This window comes from Orbicella franksi, chromosome 4 (genome assembly GCF_964199315.1).
Source record: "Orbicella franksi chromosome 4, jaOrbFran1.1, whole genome shotgun sequence".
Classification (NCBI taxonomy): Eukaryota; Metazoa; Cnidaria; class Anthozoa; order Scleractinia; family Merulinidae; genus Orbicella; species Orbicella franksi.
Window position 1 is genome coordinate 9,117,394 of NC_138148.1, and position 17,420 is coordinate 9,134,813.

At 38.6% G+C, this 17,420-nt stretch overlaps 2 protein-coding genes across 2 annotated transcripts; one reads left to right on the forward strand and one right to left on the reverse strand.

Moving 5' to 3' along the window:
- Positions 1–2,929: 2,929 nt before the first annotated feature.
- LOC145484415 (uncharacterized) lies at positions 2,930–10,373 on the reverse strand. The gene is made up of 9 exons (XM_081463032.1): positions 10,089–10,373; positions 9,238–9,319; positions 8,339–8,470; positions 8,027–8,132; positions 7,501–7,558; positions 6,807–6,973; positions 5,099–5,229; positions 4,221–4,269; positions 2,930–3,975 (listed from the first exon to the last, which is right to left on the reverse strand). The coding sequence occupies exons 1-9, from the start codon at positions 10,223–10,225 to the stop codon at positions 3,188–3,190; spliced, it is 1,650 nt and encodes a 549-aa protein (XP_081319158.1). The 5' UTR covers positions 10,226–10,373; the 3' UTR covers positions 2,930–3,187.
- An 8-nt stretch (positions 10,374–10,381) lies between these two features.
- LOC145484424 (elongation factor 1-gamma-like) lies at positions 10,382–17,417 on the forward strand. Its single transcript, XM_081463043.1, has 9 exons — positions 10,382–10,407; positions 10,539–10,685; positions 11,598–11,661; positions 12,382–12,524; positions 13,219–13,362; positions 13,483–13,612; positions 14,500–14,704; positions 15,352–15,649; positions 17,211–17,417. The coding sequence occupies exons 1-9, from the start codon at positions 10,399–10,401 to the stop codon at positions 17,361–17,363; spliced, it is 1,293 nt and encodes a 430-aa protein (XP_081319169.1). The 5' UTR covers positions 10,382–10,398; the 3' UTR covers positions 17,364–17,417.
- The last annotated feature ends 3 nt before the right edge of the window (positions 17,418–17,420 follow it).

The window sequence follows — 17,420 nt, forward strand, 5'->3', positions numbered from 1 at the left end:
CTTGGCTTTAGAAAAATATACAAAGTGCTATTGACAGATACATTATATTAAGAAAATGAGCTGCAACTACAAAAAGATGTATAGAGATTAGAGTGCAACTATACATTTGACTTATTATATAGGCCAATAGTATAAAATATTCCTAACTATTTAATTAATATTTAACATGTTTTCACTAAGTTTTTTTACGATGAAAGAAAAGAAATTAACCCCTGTGACAGGGAATTCTCTGGAAGTACATTCTGTAAATAGCGTAATTGAAATCTATTTGATAATTTCATTGTCATTGTAAATAAATAAAAAAATATTTGATTGGAAATGGAGTTATTTTATGAAGTGGCATTGTCTTTCAATACCAGTGACTTGTACTGAGACAAAATCAGATCTGAATCAGTTACATTCAAAATGGCAGAAGAATTGAATACATAGAAGATATTACACGGTGGCGAGAGGATATGAATTTTATGTTTGAGTGGCAAGAATTACAGTATATCTAACGAGTGCGTGCCGCAAACGAGTGAGATATTGTTTTTGCCACGAGAACATAAAATTCATATCTTCAAGCTAATGTGTAAATTATGCTCTTTTTATTATATAGACATGCTGCTGACGCCGTTTTTGACGTTTTCCCGAAGATTTCCGACCACTTACCAAAGATTTCCGAAGATTTTCCAAAATTGTTCCGAAGGCCAAACGAACCTTTCTGAGCATTTGTCGAACATTTCTGAATATTTTCCGAAGATTAGTGAAGATTGCCGAAGACCAACGAAGAAGATGCGAAGATGTTTTGATCATACACCAACAAAGTTAAGTGTAGTTAAAGGGACAAAAGAGAAATGTTATCACACGATATCTTCACGTGAGGATATCATATCGTTTTTATCAATTTACCACTCGGTATACCACTGACATATATAATAATACAGACAGTAGTTCTCCAACAGTCTGAAACTCAACAAAAATCTTGCAAACCACAGTAATCTGCATAGCAATACCCTGCGAGCAGATTTGCCTTCAATCTTTCCTCTTACTAATTTGTCTTTCTACAAATGAAAATCAACGGCGACTCTGTTCACATAGCTCTGTATTGGTTTCGCACTCAAGCGCTGCTAACTGGCTTTTCACTTAGGCACGTGAGCAAACAGCCCAAACACAAGACCTTGCTCACAGCCTACTGTTCACAAGGTATCCTATTGGCAAGCCTTAAGAGAAAAAGTTGTGGTTTTTTGCATTTTTACTTACCTCTTGGTGTAATTTATTAGTTAGGTTCAATCCTTGAGCAGCTTTCAATGCATGGTTTCAGTTTGACCTCACAAGTTTTCTCTGGTTGCTTTTTGATTGGAATTAATAATAAGATAATGTGCTCAAGGATAGGATCTCTAGAGTGATGCATTATTTTCATTTGCTTGGTTTAAAACTTTGTTGTGGAACTGTTTCCTGGATGCCTCACTGTTGTCATTCTGATAAATTTTCGCAAAAGATTACCATTCACTCTATATTTCACTATTTTGATTTCAATTGTCATTTTCTTTTTTTCCAAGTGGCCAGTGGCTTGAGTTGTCACACTGGAATGTGTGGGTTCAAAAAATATCCATAACCACAACAAGGCTGGTCATTGGAAATTTTAAGGGGGTGGGGGGTTTCAATAGCCAAAATATTTAAGGGAAAGTAGGAGGTTAAACTGGAAATTCCAGGGGAGTGGGCATGGGGTTAAAAACCAAATAACCATCCTCAGTGGAGGTGCAAATATTTTCTGGAACCACACAACATCTGGCTGTGTACTTTGCACGCTTCTCTCTTACATGGTTTGTGAAGGAGAGCAAATCACTTCATGTGCAGTGCAATCCAAGGTGAAGTAAGTGAAGAATTATACACCCTTCCCTTACACTGATAGAGAACCAATGTATAGACAGCCCACAAATTATGTTAACTATTTTTATTAGTTACCTTAGTTTTTGCTACCAAAAGTTTGTTAAAAATGGGGAGACATTTTAATGTCCAAACTGTGAGAAATACGCCTTTGGCTATTCAGATTTGAAATGTTTGTACTGAGCCAGAAGGTGTTGTTCTATTTCCCTCTGAGGGAGACATTAGGGCTGAGGGGGGGACTCCCATATGAAATGGTCAGGGATGCTTGTCAGAAAATTTGAATTGAACCCCTAAAGGAGACCAATCTGGGTGTGGCTTGTGCTTCATTTGACCCCTAAAAGGTACCACTTAAAACGGAATAGCCTTGATTACCGGCCACTGTTCAGTAGACAAGACTTCAGACAATGGCAGAAATGAAGGCTAAACACAAAAATAAGTAAGCTTTCTTCTTCTTATTTCTTCAAGTGCACCCTAAAAGATACTTTGACGGCTAAAAATAGTGGCATTTTGTCATGAACACCCTGAGTGAGACCACAATCCTTGATTTGTTACCCAAAGCAAAACAACGAGCATCTCTGACCTTTTTATTTAGGATTCCCCCCGGGGCATTTGGGATTTCAACCTCACTTGCTACCAATCATTTCCTGTGATGACAGGAATGATTTGATTCACATTATACCTAGCTTTACTAAACAGTAGTAGACAGAAAAGGTTTAATTTGTAATGTTAGAACTTGTATAGGAGCACAATAGCTAGGGAATGTTGCATAAAAGCTGGTATATGATTAACTGTATTATGTGTGACCTTCATGCATTTTCTGTTTTTGAATCCTCAATGTTTATTGATTAACTGAGCACTGAGATTGGAGAATGATTTTGGATTTGAACCAAAAACTGACAAAGGAATCTCACAGGTCTCACAGATGTTGGCAACATGGAAACTAATATGGTTGTTGCATGACATCATAGCCTTGCGCAGTGTGTGCGAAGAGCTTTATTTCTTTGAGTCCCTGATATTGCATGGTGACGCAAAATCTTATTACTTTTCTGTAATTTGTCCCTGAAGGTAAGTAAAATTTAAATTATTATCTTTATTTACTAGTAGCTTCACAGTGATTTCCTTTGTTTTGACAGGCTTCAAAAAAATATAATAGCCAAACTCTTGCATGTAAACAAAAACAAAGGAGTGGCTGGGCCCTTTAAAAGTAGCAAGTTGTCAGAGGAAGGATTTTGCAGAATATCTTGTCTTCCACACAGTAGATCATAGGGGTAGGCACTTGTTCTTCATTGGCTTACAGTACATATAAATATACACCTGATCATCTCATCCAGCCTCCCATCTGTTGGGTCTGCGCTGGAGGAACCCCAAACTGCCTTGGCCATTGAAAGTCTGTGGAACCAACTTGAGGGAGTGGTGGCAGCTGTCCACTGTGAAGTGGAGGAAGGGGTGGAGGAGGGAGTGACATGGGTGGGTGGGGTGGTCTGCCTTGATGAGGCGGCACCCCATACCCTGTAGGGTTCTGCAGCGTGTTGACTCCACTTGGTGGGGGAGGATATAAAGTGCTAGTAGGCATGGGAGGTAGGGGAGGTGGAGGAGCATTAGGGAAACCTCCAAGACCAGTGAAGTGGCCATATCCCTGAGTTGGAGGCAGATAAGACTGATTTTGGAACTGCGATGGTAAGTGGAAAGGAGGAACAGAACCTAACGTGGTGCTACCTAAGGAAGGTTGAAATGAAGCATTTGTGGTAAGAGTTGTAACTCCAGTGGGTTGGACTGTCTGCTGATAAACGTTCATTGCATAGTTCTTATCAGCACTGTATGATGATGTAACCACAGAATACGATGTCAAGGAAGGTTGTAAAACATTTGCAGATGCCACTGTAGGCTTGTCACTTGTCTGTTTTCCTGCTTGAGCAGTAACAAATGAAGTGTCCACAGTTTGCGTGACCTTTGGTGGGTCTGTCACCACAGTGACAGGCTTTTGTTGCTGCTGCGTAGGCAAGGGTGCAGGGCTGACATTTTCCACTTGTATCTGAGATGATGTCAGTGCAGGCGGAAGTGGCTTCAGTGGTTCAGCAGATATCTGACTTGTCACAGGGGGAGTATCTATTGAAAACAAGAAGTATATATGTTATAAACTAGCTTGAAGAAAATGGAGTGCATATAGTTGAAATTAAATCAAAAAATTAACTACAACACATTTTTCGGCAAACACATTGTGTATTTTAGGACTTCTAATTTTAAGAATGTCATGTCAATCAAAATTTCTGAACAACTATTATCAATAACACGAATGTCAACTAATAGATTATTATTTCCAACAAATGATTATCATTCAAGCATTTTGTTACCTGAAGTCAATGTCTGGGATTTGATGTCTGATGTTGTGCTTGTATGTTTCTGAGGAAAACAAACAAACAAAGGAAAAAAAAAAGAAAAGGCCATTATTTTGATTTAATATATAAATTTAGCCAAGCCTAGAAGCAGAGCTTCTGATTGCACTAACTGACCATAAAGGAAAAAGAGAATTATTTTTTCTTGGATCAGAAATTCAAAAAATGATCAGTTGTGAGCATGTAATTGTTCAGCATGTGGTTTTGCTTTTTCCCAGTTAAATTTTAACAAACTATACCCATAAGCCTAACCAAGATTGTAGAAATTATGTATGCAATGTATCAGGGACTTTCCAAGAGACAATTGTGCCAGGAATATGTCAGAAGAAAAGTCACCAACAAGCCAGGGGTTAATTTGCTCCGAAATTTCGCCTTTGCGAGTACTCCCTGCTTCTTCCCCAGAGAAATAACCTGACTTGAGCCCACGATCCAATTAGAAAATTTGTAATTGGTCAGCAGTCAACTTCAAAAAAACATGCAACCCTGATGAGCTCTAAACCTGAGCCCACAATATGGCCATGTGATACTGGTCAGCAGATAGCTTGTTGTGACAGCTGTCAATTAACAATAGTGTGGATGCCCAAAATAAAAAAATGTAGCTATGGTAATGGTGCTACTCTCTTAGTTTTCAAGGTTTGGCGTACAGATGTACACTTATGTATGCACAGTCATGTGACAACCAAAATTTTTCAGATCGATGGGTTACAAAATTTTTTAAGGTATGGGGCTCCGCTCACGCACCTTCAGCCCATAGGAGCTCCGCTATAAACTAGTACTGTATATAATTTTTTTGCACATCATACGAAAACAGCAAGATCTCTTTAAAAGTGACTCACCCTTTTCTTGGCTGGAGGGCTGGAACTTGTCATTGGACTGGATTGATTTGATGAGCTTCCCTCATCACTGGCTTCAGTCTTCTCCTTCTTCTTTCCACCACCATACAGTTCCAGCATTTCATCACAAATGTCTGCATTTATTTTTGGGGAGTTACAAATTTATTAATTAAATATGAACTATTCCAGAAAAGATGTGGTGCAAGTATCATGCACACCTGCAGCAATTTGCTAAAGTATGTATTATAATTTCAACATGACAAATGTATATAACACAAGGTTTTATTTTAGAAAGAAATGGTTTTAAAGTTGTCAGCTTGATTGCTGGAGTGCCTGATTTTATCCTCCCCCCCCCCCTTGGGGGGGGGACTGCCAAATAAAATGAATGCAGGTGCTTGTCGTATCTTTTAGCAGTTTTGGTAGCTTTTGGATGCTCAGCCTCAAAAGGTCCAGAGTGAGAGCAGTACCTTTTAGAGTATTGAGCCAAAAAAACATGACAGGAGACAATGTGTTGCTTTAGAATTGGTACTTCTTGGGGGTGAAAAAAAATTTCACGCCATGCCCACAAAACAGCATCTAGGCACCTCTTAGGGGTTCTTTTCAAAATTTCTGACGAACACCCCTTTCCTTTTTATATGGGAGTCCCCCGCCCAAGATTTTGCCGTGATGTTTTCAAGATCTAATAAGTGGAAGAATTTTCAGCCCTGTAGTGTAGCTGACTGAGATCATGAAGTAGGTGATGATCTTTGCCAGCAGCTGCCTACTTTTGGAAATTCATAGTAATACTAACACTGTATGTACATGAAGTTGAACATATGATTGTACAAACATTTTTTCCTTTAAAAGGTTACTTTTTATGTTAATTTTAAATTATCCGTTAATACGTATTTATCCAAGCTCTCATTCATAACAGTCAGAGTATTTCCACAGCAGTCATACTGATGTCCAAAAGGACAGATATTTCATTGTTAGGAGTGCCAATCTGGTAACCATAACACCACGTAAAACATATATACATGTAGCCCAATCCCTTATTAATATTGTAAAACCACCTGTTCCAGGACGTAGAAAATAATAAAAAATTAAATCCAGTTATAAAAGACCCCGAGAATGCACAACAAAACAAAGAGTACCAACTTAATTGGATAAGTAATTGTTTTGGTTTTGGGTTTTATGTACAACAATCAATTGAAAACCGGTATAGGAAAAAAAGTTGAAGTTGATGGGTTTATAAGATTTCATTAAAAGAGTACAGTTGCCATGATTAGTGGTGCAGTCTTTAAAAGGTGGTAGAGTAATTTCCATAGCCTGTGAACAAGTGCCTGGCAACGGCCAAAAAAGAAAATTAGGTTTAGCAAAGTGAGCCAAACATGGTAGCCATTTTTTCCACCCCAGACTGCTCTCTGCTAGCTCTCTCCTTTTTTACACTAATACCCCAATCAGGAGTCTGTTCAAAGGCTAGTGTTTTCAAAACAAAGGCTATGATTCACACGTCGTTAGCTTAAATAGACAATAGAAAACAGCTTTCTGCTGTGACATGTTAATATAATTTACCTGATTAAGAATATATTGTAAACCCTCAACTGCAGCTCCTGCATACATTAAACATTAAATTCCCCCAAACTTTCCCTTGTTTTATTCTTTTCCATCTGGCTGAATGTAAATACATTCACCATATTTGATTTCTTAATAGTACTTTCAAGAAAATTACCTTCAATCACAGATTCTGTGAGACCCTTGGTGAAGGAGTGAAACCATGTTTTTCCAGGGGCAGCTGAGGATGCCTGTAGGTCATGGTTGTTAAATTTTGCAGCCAATGCTATCATGGCTACTGATATTACTTCTGGTTTATATCTCAAACTCAGCGTGGTGGACAAGCTGGAAGGTTCAACAAATGCAGAACTCTGTTAAAGACACTTCCAAACTAACAAAATTGAATAGGGATGTACCAGGCTGTGTTAACTGACAGATGTCCCTTTTCACCCTTTTTTCGCATGCACCACAGTCAAAACACTATTAACCCATCACAAACCTACCACAATAAATTTATAGCTCTCTTCAAGAACAAAAACAAAAAGAATTCCAGAGTTTATCATGAGAATATCAGAGGCTGCAAGCATTGTTTACCACATGCACTCCAACAGACAATGAGTTGCACAATTATTTTATTTCACAGCAGCAAAAACAGTCGTCACAAATACCACTACAGGGCTGTCATTAAGTTGTAAGTCACCTGTGGCCTTGGTCTTCAAATTTGTAACAAACTTGTTGCCTTAGCAACATGAAAGTTCACTTGTAACGTCAAGAGCTCATCAAGGATACTCACCTGTGACAAGTGTTACAGGTTATGCTTAATGACAACCCTGAACAACAAAAACAACACCAACAACAACAAACAAACAAACCTATCATTTGAGAAAGTCCATGCCATTTGAACCAACTTGTTCATCTTTGCACGGTCACCTGGAATTATAATTATAATTCATTTCTTCTATAAGCCCACCAAAAATATGTACTCGTAATCATGTAAAAAGGTCACATGTAAATCTGCATGTGAGCCAGATGGCACCATCAGGCCAGAACTTATCTCGGTTTCTGTAACATGAAGCCACTAGGAATATTTCTACTGATCCCCCCTGGATGGAATGCTAGTCAATCGCAGGGTTACCCCTGTATTAAATTTGCCAGTAACCATTTGTACACCTGGGTGGAGAGAGGCACTGTGAGAGCAAGTGTCATGCACTGTGAGAGTAAAGTCTTGGCCAGGGCTTGCACTTGGATCGCTCAATTCAGAGTTGAGCACAATAACCATGAGGCCACCACACCTCCATACTTGTAATCATGTACATGTAGCTTACATGTAACTATTATATCATTTGACGTGTTATTATTGTGAGAAATTCTAGCCAGCGCACTAATATAATCATATACCTTTGAGTGCTTTGCCAAACTTTAGTAGGCTTGGGTACGGATGCTCAACTTGGAGATCAAACTTGATTGTTTGTAATAGAACTCTTTCATACATCATTACCTCTTCCTAAAATTAAATGAAAATTAAAAGGTAAATTACATGTTAAATTTAACACAAGGTAAAGCTTTGAAAGAAAAATAACTGCCAAAAGTAGTGGTGAAATTTCACAGTTGTTTGTAAAAAATCTTGCAAGTGACATCTTAAGTTTATAAAGGTTATGATGCTTTAGAAGTAGCTTCTCAAACAATGGAAGCAATGGAAGTCACAGATACCTTAGGATCCTCACCAAACACTTCAAATTGATTATCAGACAAAATGCTCTTTGCTGTCTTGATGATATCTCGGCATTTCTTGGGGGTTTCTTCCACTTTTCCAGCAAGAAATAGGCATGCTGCGCCTGTGACCTGACATAGTGAAAAGAGAGTGAAAAAGAAAACAGAAATAATTCAAATGAAACACAAGATTTTGATGTTCCCTTCACATGTAGGCAATCACCTCCAGGATCAACAGTAGCTGGTTGCTTATAGGAGATGATACATGTAGTTTATTAGACTAATGAAAGTCTTTGGGAGCAGGGATGGTGTAGTAGTGAGAGCCCTCACCTCCCAGCAATGTGGCCTGGGTTCGATTCTGGCCTGGTGCCATATGTGGATTAAGTTAATTGTTGTTGATTCTCCCCATGTGTCGAGGGTCTTTCTCTGGGTTCTCTGGTTTTCCTCCCTCCACAAAAACTAACATCTCCAAATTTGAATTCGACCAGGATAGAGGACCTGCATGAAAACCAGCTAAGGATGATGCGGCTTTCTCTCTAAACATTGTAATTTATTGATTGATTTATTTATTTTATGTACATGAGTCACTACAAAACAGGTACGTGACCGGAATTCTAAAATATGGAAATACAAATGGAGACTAAAACTAATACATGTATGACGGCATAAGCTCAGTTACCCATCAGTCCTTTTCAAGAAGGAACTATCCACCTGTTTCTTCTCAACATTTACTTCACATGAACGACTGCCTTACTCCTTGGATACATGTAAGTTACTGTATTAATTTTACAAAAAATATTTATGCTATTCACTCGAAAGTGATCTATCTAGCGGATGGTGTTACCCTTCCTTTGAACTGGGACCAGAATTTCGTTACAATGTGACTAGCAAAGACATACCCAGCGTGGGAAGTTTTTGAATGATTGCACCATGTAGAACCTGTGGAAGTACACTGCTCCTGTGGCCATTGTGTCATAGCGTCTGATATTCAGTGTGTTAAGTAGCTAATTACTTAATCAGTGCAAGTCAACGAGGTCAAGAAAATTAGGAATATTTCCAGACTTCCTAATTTACAAAGCAATTACATGTAGCTGTTCCCTTGGAAAGAATTAGCAGAAATTTACCTTCAACTTTATAAACTCCACATTTTTCAAACCAATTTCTTAAGCCCTGTATCTAGTGTAAGGGGGTTATGCATTTCCCCATGCAGTTCTTTTTATTTGTGTCCATGGACTGAAACGGAGTCGAGGTCTACAAACTTGCAAAATAAATGAGGCCAATATCCAGTCATCTTGACTGAACAAGCATGGTCAATAAAGGATTTATTATATGGCTTTTGGGGAAATTTTTTTTGCGGGACACAGCAGGTAGTCCTGTGCTGGCAAGATAGCGCCATCTTGCCCACTCAGGTAGCCAATCACAGCACAGGATTTGGCTCATCTTGCCCACTCACAGAGCTTGCCATATAATAAAAACACATATTACACGCATTGACCACGCATTTTAAACGCACCAAACACGCAAATACTACAGTACACGCGTCCCGTCCAACTCGACAGACAAAGAGGTTCACATAGAGACCGGCAAAATCTCGATAATATTAAGAAAATACATTGAACTGGGACTCATCCCCAGAAGCATACAGCATACTACAGTCTAGCATGTGTTCTCGTTATCTAAATCGGGAAGGAGTGCACAGCAAACCCTTACGAAAGCCAGAGTAGATGCATTCGTAAAAACAAAAGGATACAGTCTCATTCGGTTACCGCAGTTCATGATGAAACGGGTTCCTTCTCTCCTGTAGCGTATTTCAGTCATGTAATCAATACCATCTAACCTGGAGGGCGTCCTCAACAGGTCCTCCTTGCTGAAGTACCAGTTGGGCATGATTGCTAAAGTTCCAGAACACCCTATAGATGTAAAAACTACATTTTATCCGCAACCTGCATGTGCCGCCATCTTTTCCACCTCAAGGTTCAATGCGGCCCGGTCACCAAGCTGAAGCTATAAAGTTGGACCCAGCACCCTACATTCTTCCTCTACTTCTTCCCTAAAAAGCAATGGCTGGTGTAGGTTTTTTCTGTGGCAATCCTTTTCGTTGTTAAGTAATCCTGACATTCCCTAAGGAGCCTACAATCATTTTGGATATAGTAGGAGTAAATTAGTATTTCGGTCAAACGATTTTTGTCTCTTTTCACAGGCTTTGTACACGTACCCCGATAACTTTCGGACCTACAAAATTCTCATCGCTGCCGAATATAGCGGTGCAAAAATTACTCTGCCACCCTTCAAGCTGGGCGAGACGAACCAGACTGCCGAGTTTTTGGCAAAATTTCCACTGGGAAAGGTATCTTTACGAGGTTTTTGTTAGAAACTGAGAGCTAAAAAAAAAAAATGTGAAAAAAAAAAAAAAATCGTAAGTAACATTGAATCTGTACAGTACAACTAACTAGTAATTGATAAGCAAGATCCTTTGAGACTGAATACCTTGTAAAAGAGAATTAATGTACAGCAATAGTTTTGGAACTGTACAAACAGCAAAAGATCAAAGATTTCCAGTTACTCCTCAGACAAAAGCTTTGACTTATCGATGGTGGACCCTTGTCAGTGCAGTGTTGCATGCCACTTGCAATTTTGCAATCATTTGTTAGTAGATATTGTTGGTATCTCGTAAACGGACAGCATTTTGAATCTTTTTTAAACCATTAAAACTTGTCAAAAACCATCATTTTAAAATTGATTCTTCCCTGATTGTAGTTGGTGCTTGATCAAATGATTGAGCTGTTACAAGCAGAGGAACCCTCTCGTCTCTCACCAAGCAGAAAGAGACGGAACTATCTGTCTCACAGGGTGGGGCCTGGGAGGACTCTCTCTTAGAGAGTCCAACCTTGAAAGGCCCACAGCAGGAGCCTTTGCAGTGACTTTTGGGGTTTGTAGCCGAAAAAAAATATGATAGGAGATAAAATGTTGTTTTAGAACTGGTACCTCGTAGGGTGAAAAAAGTTTCAAGCTGTGCGCACGAAACAGAACCTCTTAGGGGTTCTTTTCAAAATTTCTGACAAGCACTGCTGTCCTTTTTAATGGCAGTCTCTCTGACCCTGCATGTTAAAAGGCATATAATGTTAAGGGTGGAAATCCAGACAATGTCCGTATTGTAACACAATAATAAATCCGTGAGAGCATTTTTCAATGAAGCCCTGTCAGTTTTATATTTTCTGCTTTACAAGTGTTGTAATTTCCATTATTTTATCATGTGCAGGTCCCAGCCTTTGAGACTAAAGATGGGAAGTGTATTTATGAAAGCAATGCCATTGCTTATTATGGTATGTTTCTGTATGGCCATAATATGTCATATTTTTACCATCCCCGAACCAACAAGTGCCCTACTGTTGAGAGAAGAGATGTATGAAATTTATTGCCTTTAACAGTCAGAAAAACTGGTCAGACATTTAGGCCTCAAAATGATGTTAGTGAAATGTCAGTTAAAATAGACCTTTTTAATGATGTGGCAGCCATTTTGAATTCCATTGGTTCAAATAGCTATTATGGGATGCTTAGGGGCAAATACTCACCAATTTGCCCCCTGAGCATCCCATAATGTCTCTTAACAATAGAAATCAAATTGGCTGCTGTGTCGCTAAAAAGGTTTATTAGGGTGCTTAATAAATTATCAGAGATATTAGACACCTCTTTGGCTTGCAAAATTTAATAATCACTCTTTGCTGAGCTCTAGATGTGAATACAAGCTGATCCAAGCTTGGTCCTTGGTCCTCCGAACAACAAAATTCTAATAAGAAATCTTAGATTAGACTGCCAATACGAGATTTAGTACGAGTATAACTTTACAAATGTACATGTAGCACTTAGCATGCTTTGGATTATCAAGTTTCATACCAGTCTTGTACACTCAGATAATTCAGTCAACTGGTTGGCAACAGGGGGAAGTGAGAGCCTTGAGAACATAACTGGACTGGAATTCAAAGTCCTATTTTTTGTGGTTGTACTGGTGTCTAAAGCTTGTTATATCTCTCTCCCATTTTCAGTGTCCAGTGATCAACTACGAGGCAAGACTCCACTAGAGGGAGCACTCATTCAGCAGTATGTGAACTTTGCTGACCAAGAACTCTTGCCTGCAATGGCCACCTGGGTTTTTCCCACTCTAGGTTTGATGCAGTTTAACAAGCAGGTGTGTAAGTTTGTTCAGACAAGATGAAATTTTAAATAAGTGTGTGAGGGGGTGACTGAAGTTTTGTGCAGTTGTTTTGAATTTCATCTTCTTGATGCAGCCATTCTACAAGCTATAAACTTCACAAGTCAGCGATGTTGATCTTAAAACTTAAACTTGGTTATAATGAACGAGACATTGTACTTGGGGTGAAAAATACCAGTCAGAATAATTATTCAAATTTGATCTTAATCAAATATGTTTTAAGGAAAAAATTGTACTTGAGCCTAGTGGCCCATCAAATTGGCACTTAACTCTGGTTTCCTAACATGATGACACGAGAAATATTTGATTTTTTTCTCCCCCTGGATGGATTTTATTGTATCGCAGGGTTACCCACGATGTTAAATGCACTTTATGTCACCTATACACCTGGGTGGAGAGAGGCACTATTAGAGCAAAGTGTCCTGCCTAAAAGTGTAACACAATGATCCAGGCCAGGGCTCAAAGCAAGATTGCTTGACCCAGAGTCCGGCATGCTAATCGTTAGGCCATGCTCCTTCCTAGATTTGTGTCTAAAATGTTTATTGATGAACTAAAAAGTAGCATAGCTTTACCACACTATGCTGTAAACATCCTAATGAACTATGTTTACTACATTTATGATGCTTCAATTGATGCTCTTATTTGACATTGTCTTCTTTGTGTTCCAAAGGCCACTGATAAAGCCATGGAGGACATAAAGAAATCCTTGACAGTATTGAACAATGCTCTGTTGACAAAGACTTTCCTTGTAGGTGAACGTGTGACACTTGCTGACATCTCTGTTGCTTGCAATCTTCTCATGCTATACAAACAGGTCAGTTATTCTAGTCTAGATTATGAGTTCATTAATGTAATTAAACCTTATTGTTTTCAATGTTTCTGTTTGAATGTCTAAGTTGCAAATATCTAAATTTAATTTGTGATATGTTTTCAGGTGATGGATCCCAGCTTCAGAGCTCAATTTGGTAATGTAAACAGGTGGTTCCTCACCACTGTGAACCAGCCGCAGTTTAAAAAGGTATTGGGTGAAGTAAAGCTGTGTGAAACCATGGCCAAATTTGATGGTAAGTCGATGATATTACAGTATAAACATCGTAATAGAGGGGAATGGTTGTGAAGTCTGACAAAACTCTTTGTTAGATGTGCTTGACCATGCACAAAACACGATGGTTGTTTTCTTCTGACCGAGGAACTAATCAAAAGAAAACGTTTTGGTTATGACATAGTTAATACAGTACAGGCAAAAGGCAAAACAAAATATTGTGCACCAGACCATCCAACATAAATCTTGCCATCTTTGTTTGTTCCTTTGAAGCCACTGGGCTTCATAACCATTCCCTTCTATTAACTTTGTTAAATAGTGGACATTAATAATATAAACAGAGATTGAGGAATTTTTTTAAGTTCAGTAAGTGCTATGCTAGGACAAGCTCAACCTGATCTTAATTCCAAGATTTCAAGAAGTGCTGTTTATTTCCAAAATTGCCTTTTCTTTTACATTCTGACCGACTTTTCTGGAATTTTGGGGTAAATGGTAAAGAACCATTTTTATTCCAGATTAAGATCAATCAACACACCCACAAAGTGTTAGTTTTAAAAGTCAAGGGGCAAACTGAAAGGTTGTATGGGCCAGATGAGTGGCCTCTTTACGCAGTGAGTGATATTTTGATTATGGGTCATACAGTGAAAGCAACCTGGTGACCATGTACAGAATGAGGTTTTGCTGATGGTCGTGAGAAAGTGCTTAGGAACAGGTTTACAAAAGCCAATACGGGCTTTAGGATGATATGCTTAGCTCTTGAAAATTCAAATACCATCTCAGATCACCTATTTTCAAATTTCAGAGAGATTACTGAGATTCAGTCTAGCCTGGGAAATCACCAACTGAAGAAATTAAAATAAATATGTATATTTACTAAGCTCATTTTACGTGTTCCATATATCTCCTTAGCAAAGAAATTTGCTGAATTGCATCCAAAGACAGATGAGAAGAAGGAGAAGAAAGGAAAAGCAGCCAAAGAGGAGAAACCTAAGCAAGAAAAAAAACCAAAACAAGAGAAGAAAGAAAAACCAAAGAAAGAACAGGACGACGATGATGATGATGATTTGCCAAAGGAACCAAAGGCTAAAGATCCCTATGCTGGTCTTCCAAAGAGGTTAGGAATTCACACAACTCATACTTATAGTTCGGCAGTAGTATGTCTACATTAGAATTGTGCTCTTCTTCACAAAAATTATGTTTTTCATCGCTAATGTTTTGTGGAGTTTCGGGTTAGTTGTTGTCAAAACTATAGGACAGAAACTATAAGCTTAAACCTCAGTGAAAAGTGGAAACAAAATTTATGCCAATCTTGGATTCACTTAATTGTGCCTAGAGCTTTTGGGCCCTGGTCCAGGACTCAGTTTAAATCACTATTCAACAGTTAAGTCATAACACAAAACAAACTACAGTAGTACAGTTCCTCCAGTGCTGTAAGTGGAAAGTCTTGGACCATGAAAAATTCTTTGCATAGGAGAAATGTCTGCTCAGGGGGATGTGGTGTTTTGATCTATGGGTGGTTAGGGATGGTTTCACAGATAATCTCTATTAGGTGAAAACCAAGTTGATGCTTGCTGTTGTATTGCTGCATTTTTATGGAGTTACAGTAACACGCTACAAGTACTACTGGAGTCTATCACTGTTGCTAATAAATTTAATGTAACTCTGTGTATTGAAGCTGGCCACAACTCCAGTTCTTGTTTCTCTTTGATCTTAATTTTGTGATTGTTTTTTGTTGTTGTTGTTGTTGTTGTTGTTTATTAGCTCATTTGACATGGATGAATTCAAGCGCACCTACTCAAACAAAGACACGGAGACAGTGGCTATTCCACACTTCTGGGAACATTTTAACAAGGAAGACTTTTCTGTGTGGCTGGCTGAGTATCAGTACAATGAAGAGCTGAAAAGGGTCTTTATGGCCTGCAACTTGGTAGGGGGCATGTTTCAGCGTCTAGAAAAACTGCACAAGACTGCATTTGCCAGTGTGTGTGTTTTTGGAAAGGATGGTGATGTCTCCATCTCTGGTATTTGGATCTGCCGCACACAAGAGCTGGCCTTTAGGGTAGGTGTCAAACATTCCAGGTGCGACATTTTTTCCACCACAAATCTTTTCTTTGTCCTGTTATACATTGTTTTTTTTTTTGGTCTAAAATAATCCATTGTCTAAAATTTGACATTTTTGTATTGTTTTCTGTTGTTGCTTTTTTGATACACACACTGAGCCGTGTTTGTGAGGTAAAGAGTTAGGCTAAGGAGTGGTTGAACCATTTTAAAGAATGAGCCTCGATGATTATTACTTTTTAGAGTAGTGGACTGAATCTATGTGTGGAAATCTGTTCAGTACTTGTATGAGGGGCTCTGTATAAGGAAGTAACATGCATTTCTTTTGAGATTTTGGAAAGGTCCAGTTTGATTCGGCAGCTGTAACTAGTGTTTAGTGTTTAAAGTGAAAATTTTTGCTGCTTCAAGTACAAGTTTATTCTTTCTTAAAGCACTAAGCGTGTTTTAAAATAAGGTAACTTTTTGTTTTGGTAAAATTGGAGTATTGTACGTACAGTGACGTCATGGCCAATTTTTTTGCTCTGATAGGTTTCCAGATTTTCTTATCCACATTTTTATGCTTCTTCCACTTTGCCACACCAAGCTCCACTTGTAATTCTTTTGTTTATAATGAAGAACCCTCGTGAGATAATCATTAAAAAAGGTTTCAGAAAGGAATTCGTAAGTGTTTGTGGTTACTGTTTGAGATGTTTTAAACTGTGGTTTCATTCTCCGGTCCCATTGTTTCCTAATATTACTCCAGTTTTGGGGGATTACTTACCATGTAATCCTCTTCTTACGTGTCTGCACATAAGGCCGTTTTTGGCCACAGAAAAGTATGGTGTGTCTTGAAGAAAGCCATCTTTTTCCTGAGTTTATCCATCTTGTCTCACTGACACAAAGAACTTCATTGCAGTAGTTCTGCATCTTTTTTAATACTGACTTCAGTTTTCCTGTTTGATATGATGCTCTAACATTCCAACATCTTATCTGCAGTTTTCATTTAGGGTTAAGGAGATCCGTTTTTAAGATGCCCGCACCTGGTTGGGTTTGGCTGCCATCCGTCATCATCCCTAGAGTCTGTGGCTCTTCATTCCTTGCAATATTGACATCTTGTTCTTTGGTTTTGGTTTCCATAGCAAGGGTTTTTGTACGGAGTTGGGTCGCTAACCCCACCCCTTATTAAATCGCAATAACCATTGCTTGAAACAGGAATTCAGATTGTGGTCGTTTTGCCCAAAAGCCAGTTCACTCGATGCCATTTTGCCCAGACTTATTGTCGGTTCACTCGGATTGTTACCTCCAAGGTCAATGGATTAAAGAAAGAGAAATTAACATGTGTTGTGTAATTTTGTTTCATTATGCCCATAATGTTCTCTTTTTCACTTGGCTTAAAGAAAGAGAAATTTTAAGCATAACTTTCTAGAAACTTTCAGTCCATGGAAAAGAGTTTTAGTCCGGACAAACTGACATTGGGCAAACTGGCTATCGGTTGAACCACTGGTTACCTAGAAACAGAAAACAGCATTGTTGCTTTTAACGCATTAAGTTAATCATGTCACGTTATTCTCACTTACTTGCAGCTGAATGAAGACTGGAACATTGATGCGCCTTCGTACAAGTTCACCAAGTTAGACGTGGATAACCCAGACCATAAGAAGATAATCAATGAGTACCTGTTAATGGAAGGAGACTTTGGTGGAAAAACATTCAACCAAGGAAAAATCTTTAAATAGACTCAAAACTGCTGCAAAATAAACTGCCCCACAGTGGATTAACTGTGTGATTTCTTG

Coding starts and splice junctions, on each gene's coding strand:
- LOC145484415 (XM_081463032.1), bottom strand. CDS start 10,225: ATGCCCAACTGGTACTTCAGCAAGGAGGACCTGTTGAGGACGCCCTCC. Junction 7,559..8,026: donor GTTTGGCAAAGCACTCAAAG/GTATATGATTAT, acceptor TTATAATTCCAG/GTGACCGTGCAAAGATGAAC. Junction 4,270..5,098: donor GCCCTCCAGCCAAGAAAAGG/GTGAGTCACTTT, acceptor TGTTTTCCTCAG/AAACATACAAGCACAACATC.
- LOC145484424 (XM_081463043.1), top strand. Junction 10,686..11,597: donor CAAAATTTCCACTGGGAAAG/GTATCTTTACGA, acceptor TATCATGTGCAG/GTCCCAGCCTTTGAGACTAA. Junction 13,613..14,499: donor AACCATGGCCAAATTTGATG/GTAAGTCGATGA, acceptor ATATCTCCTTAG/CAAAGAAATTTGCTGAATTG.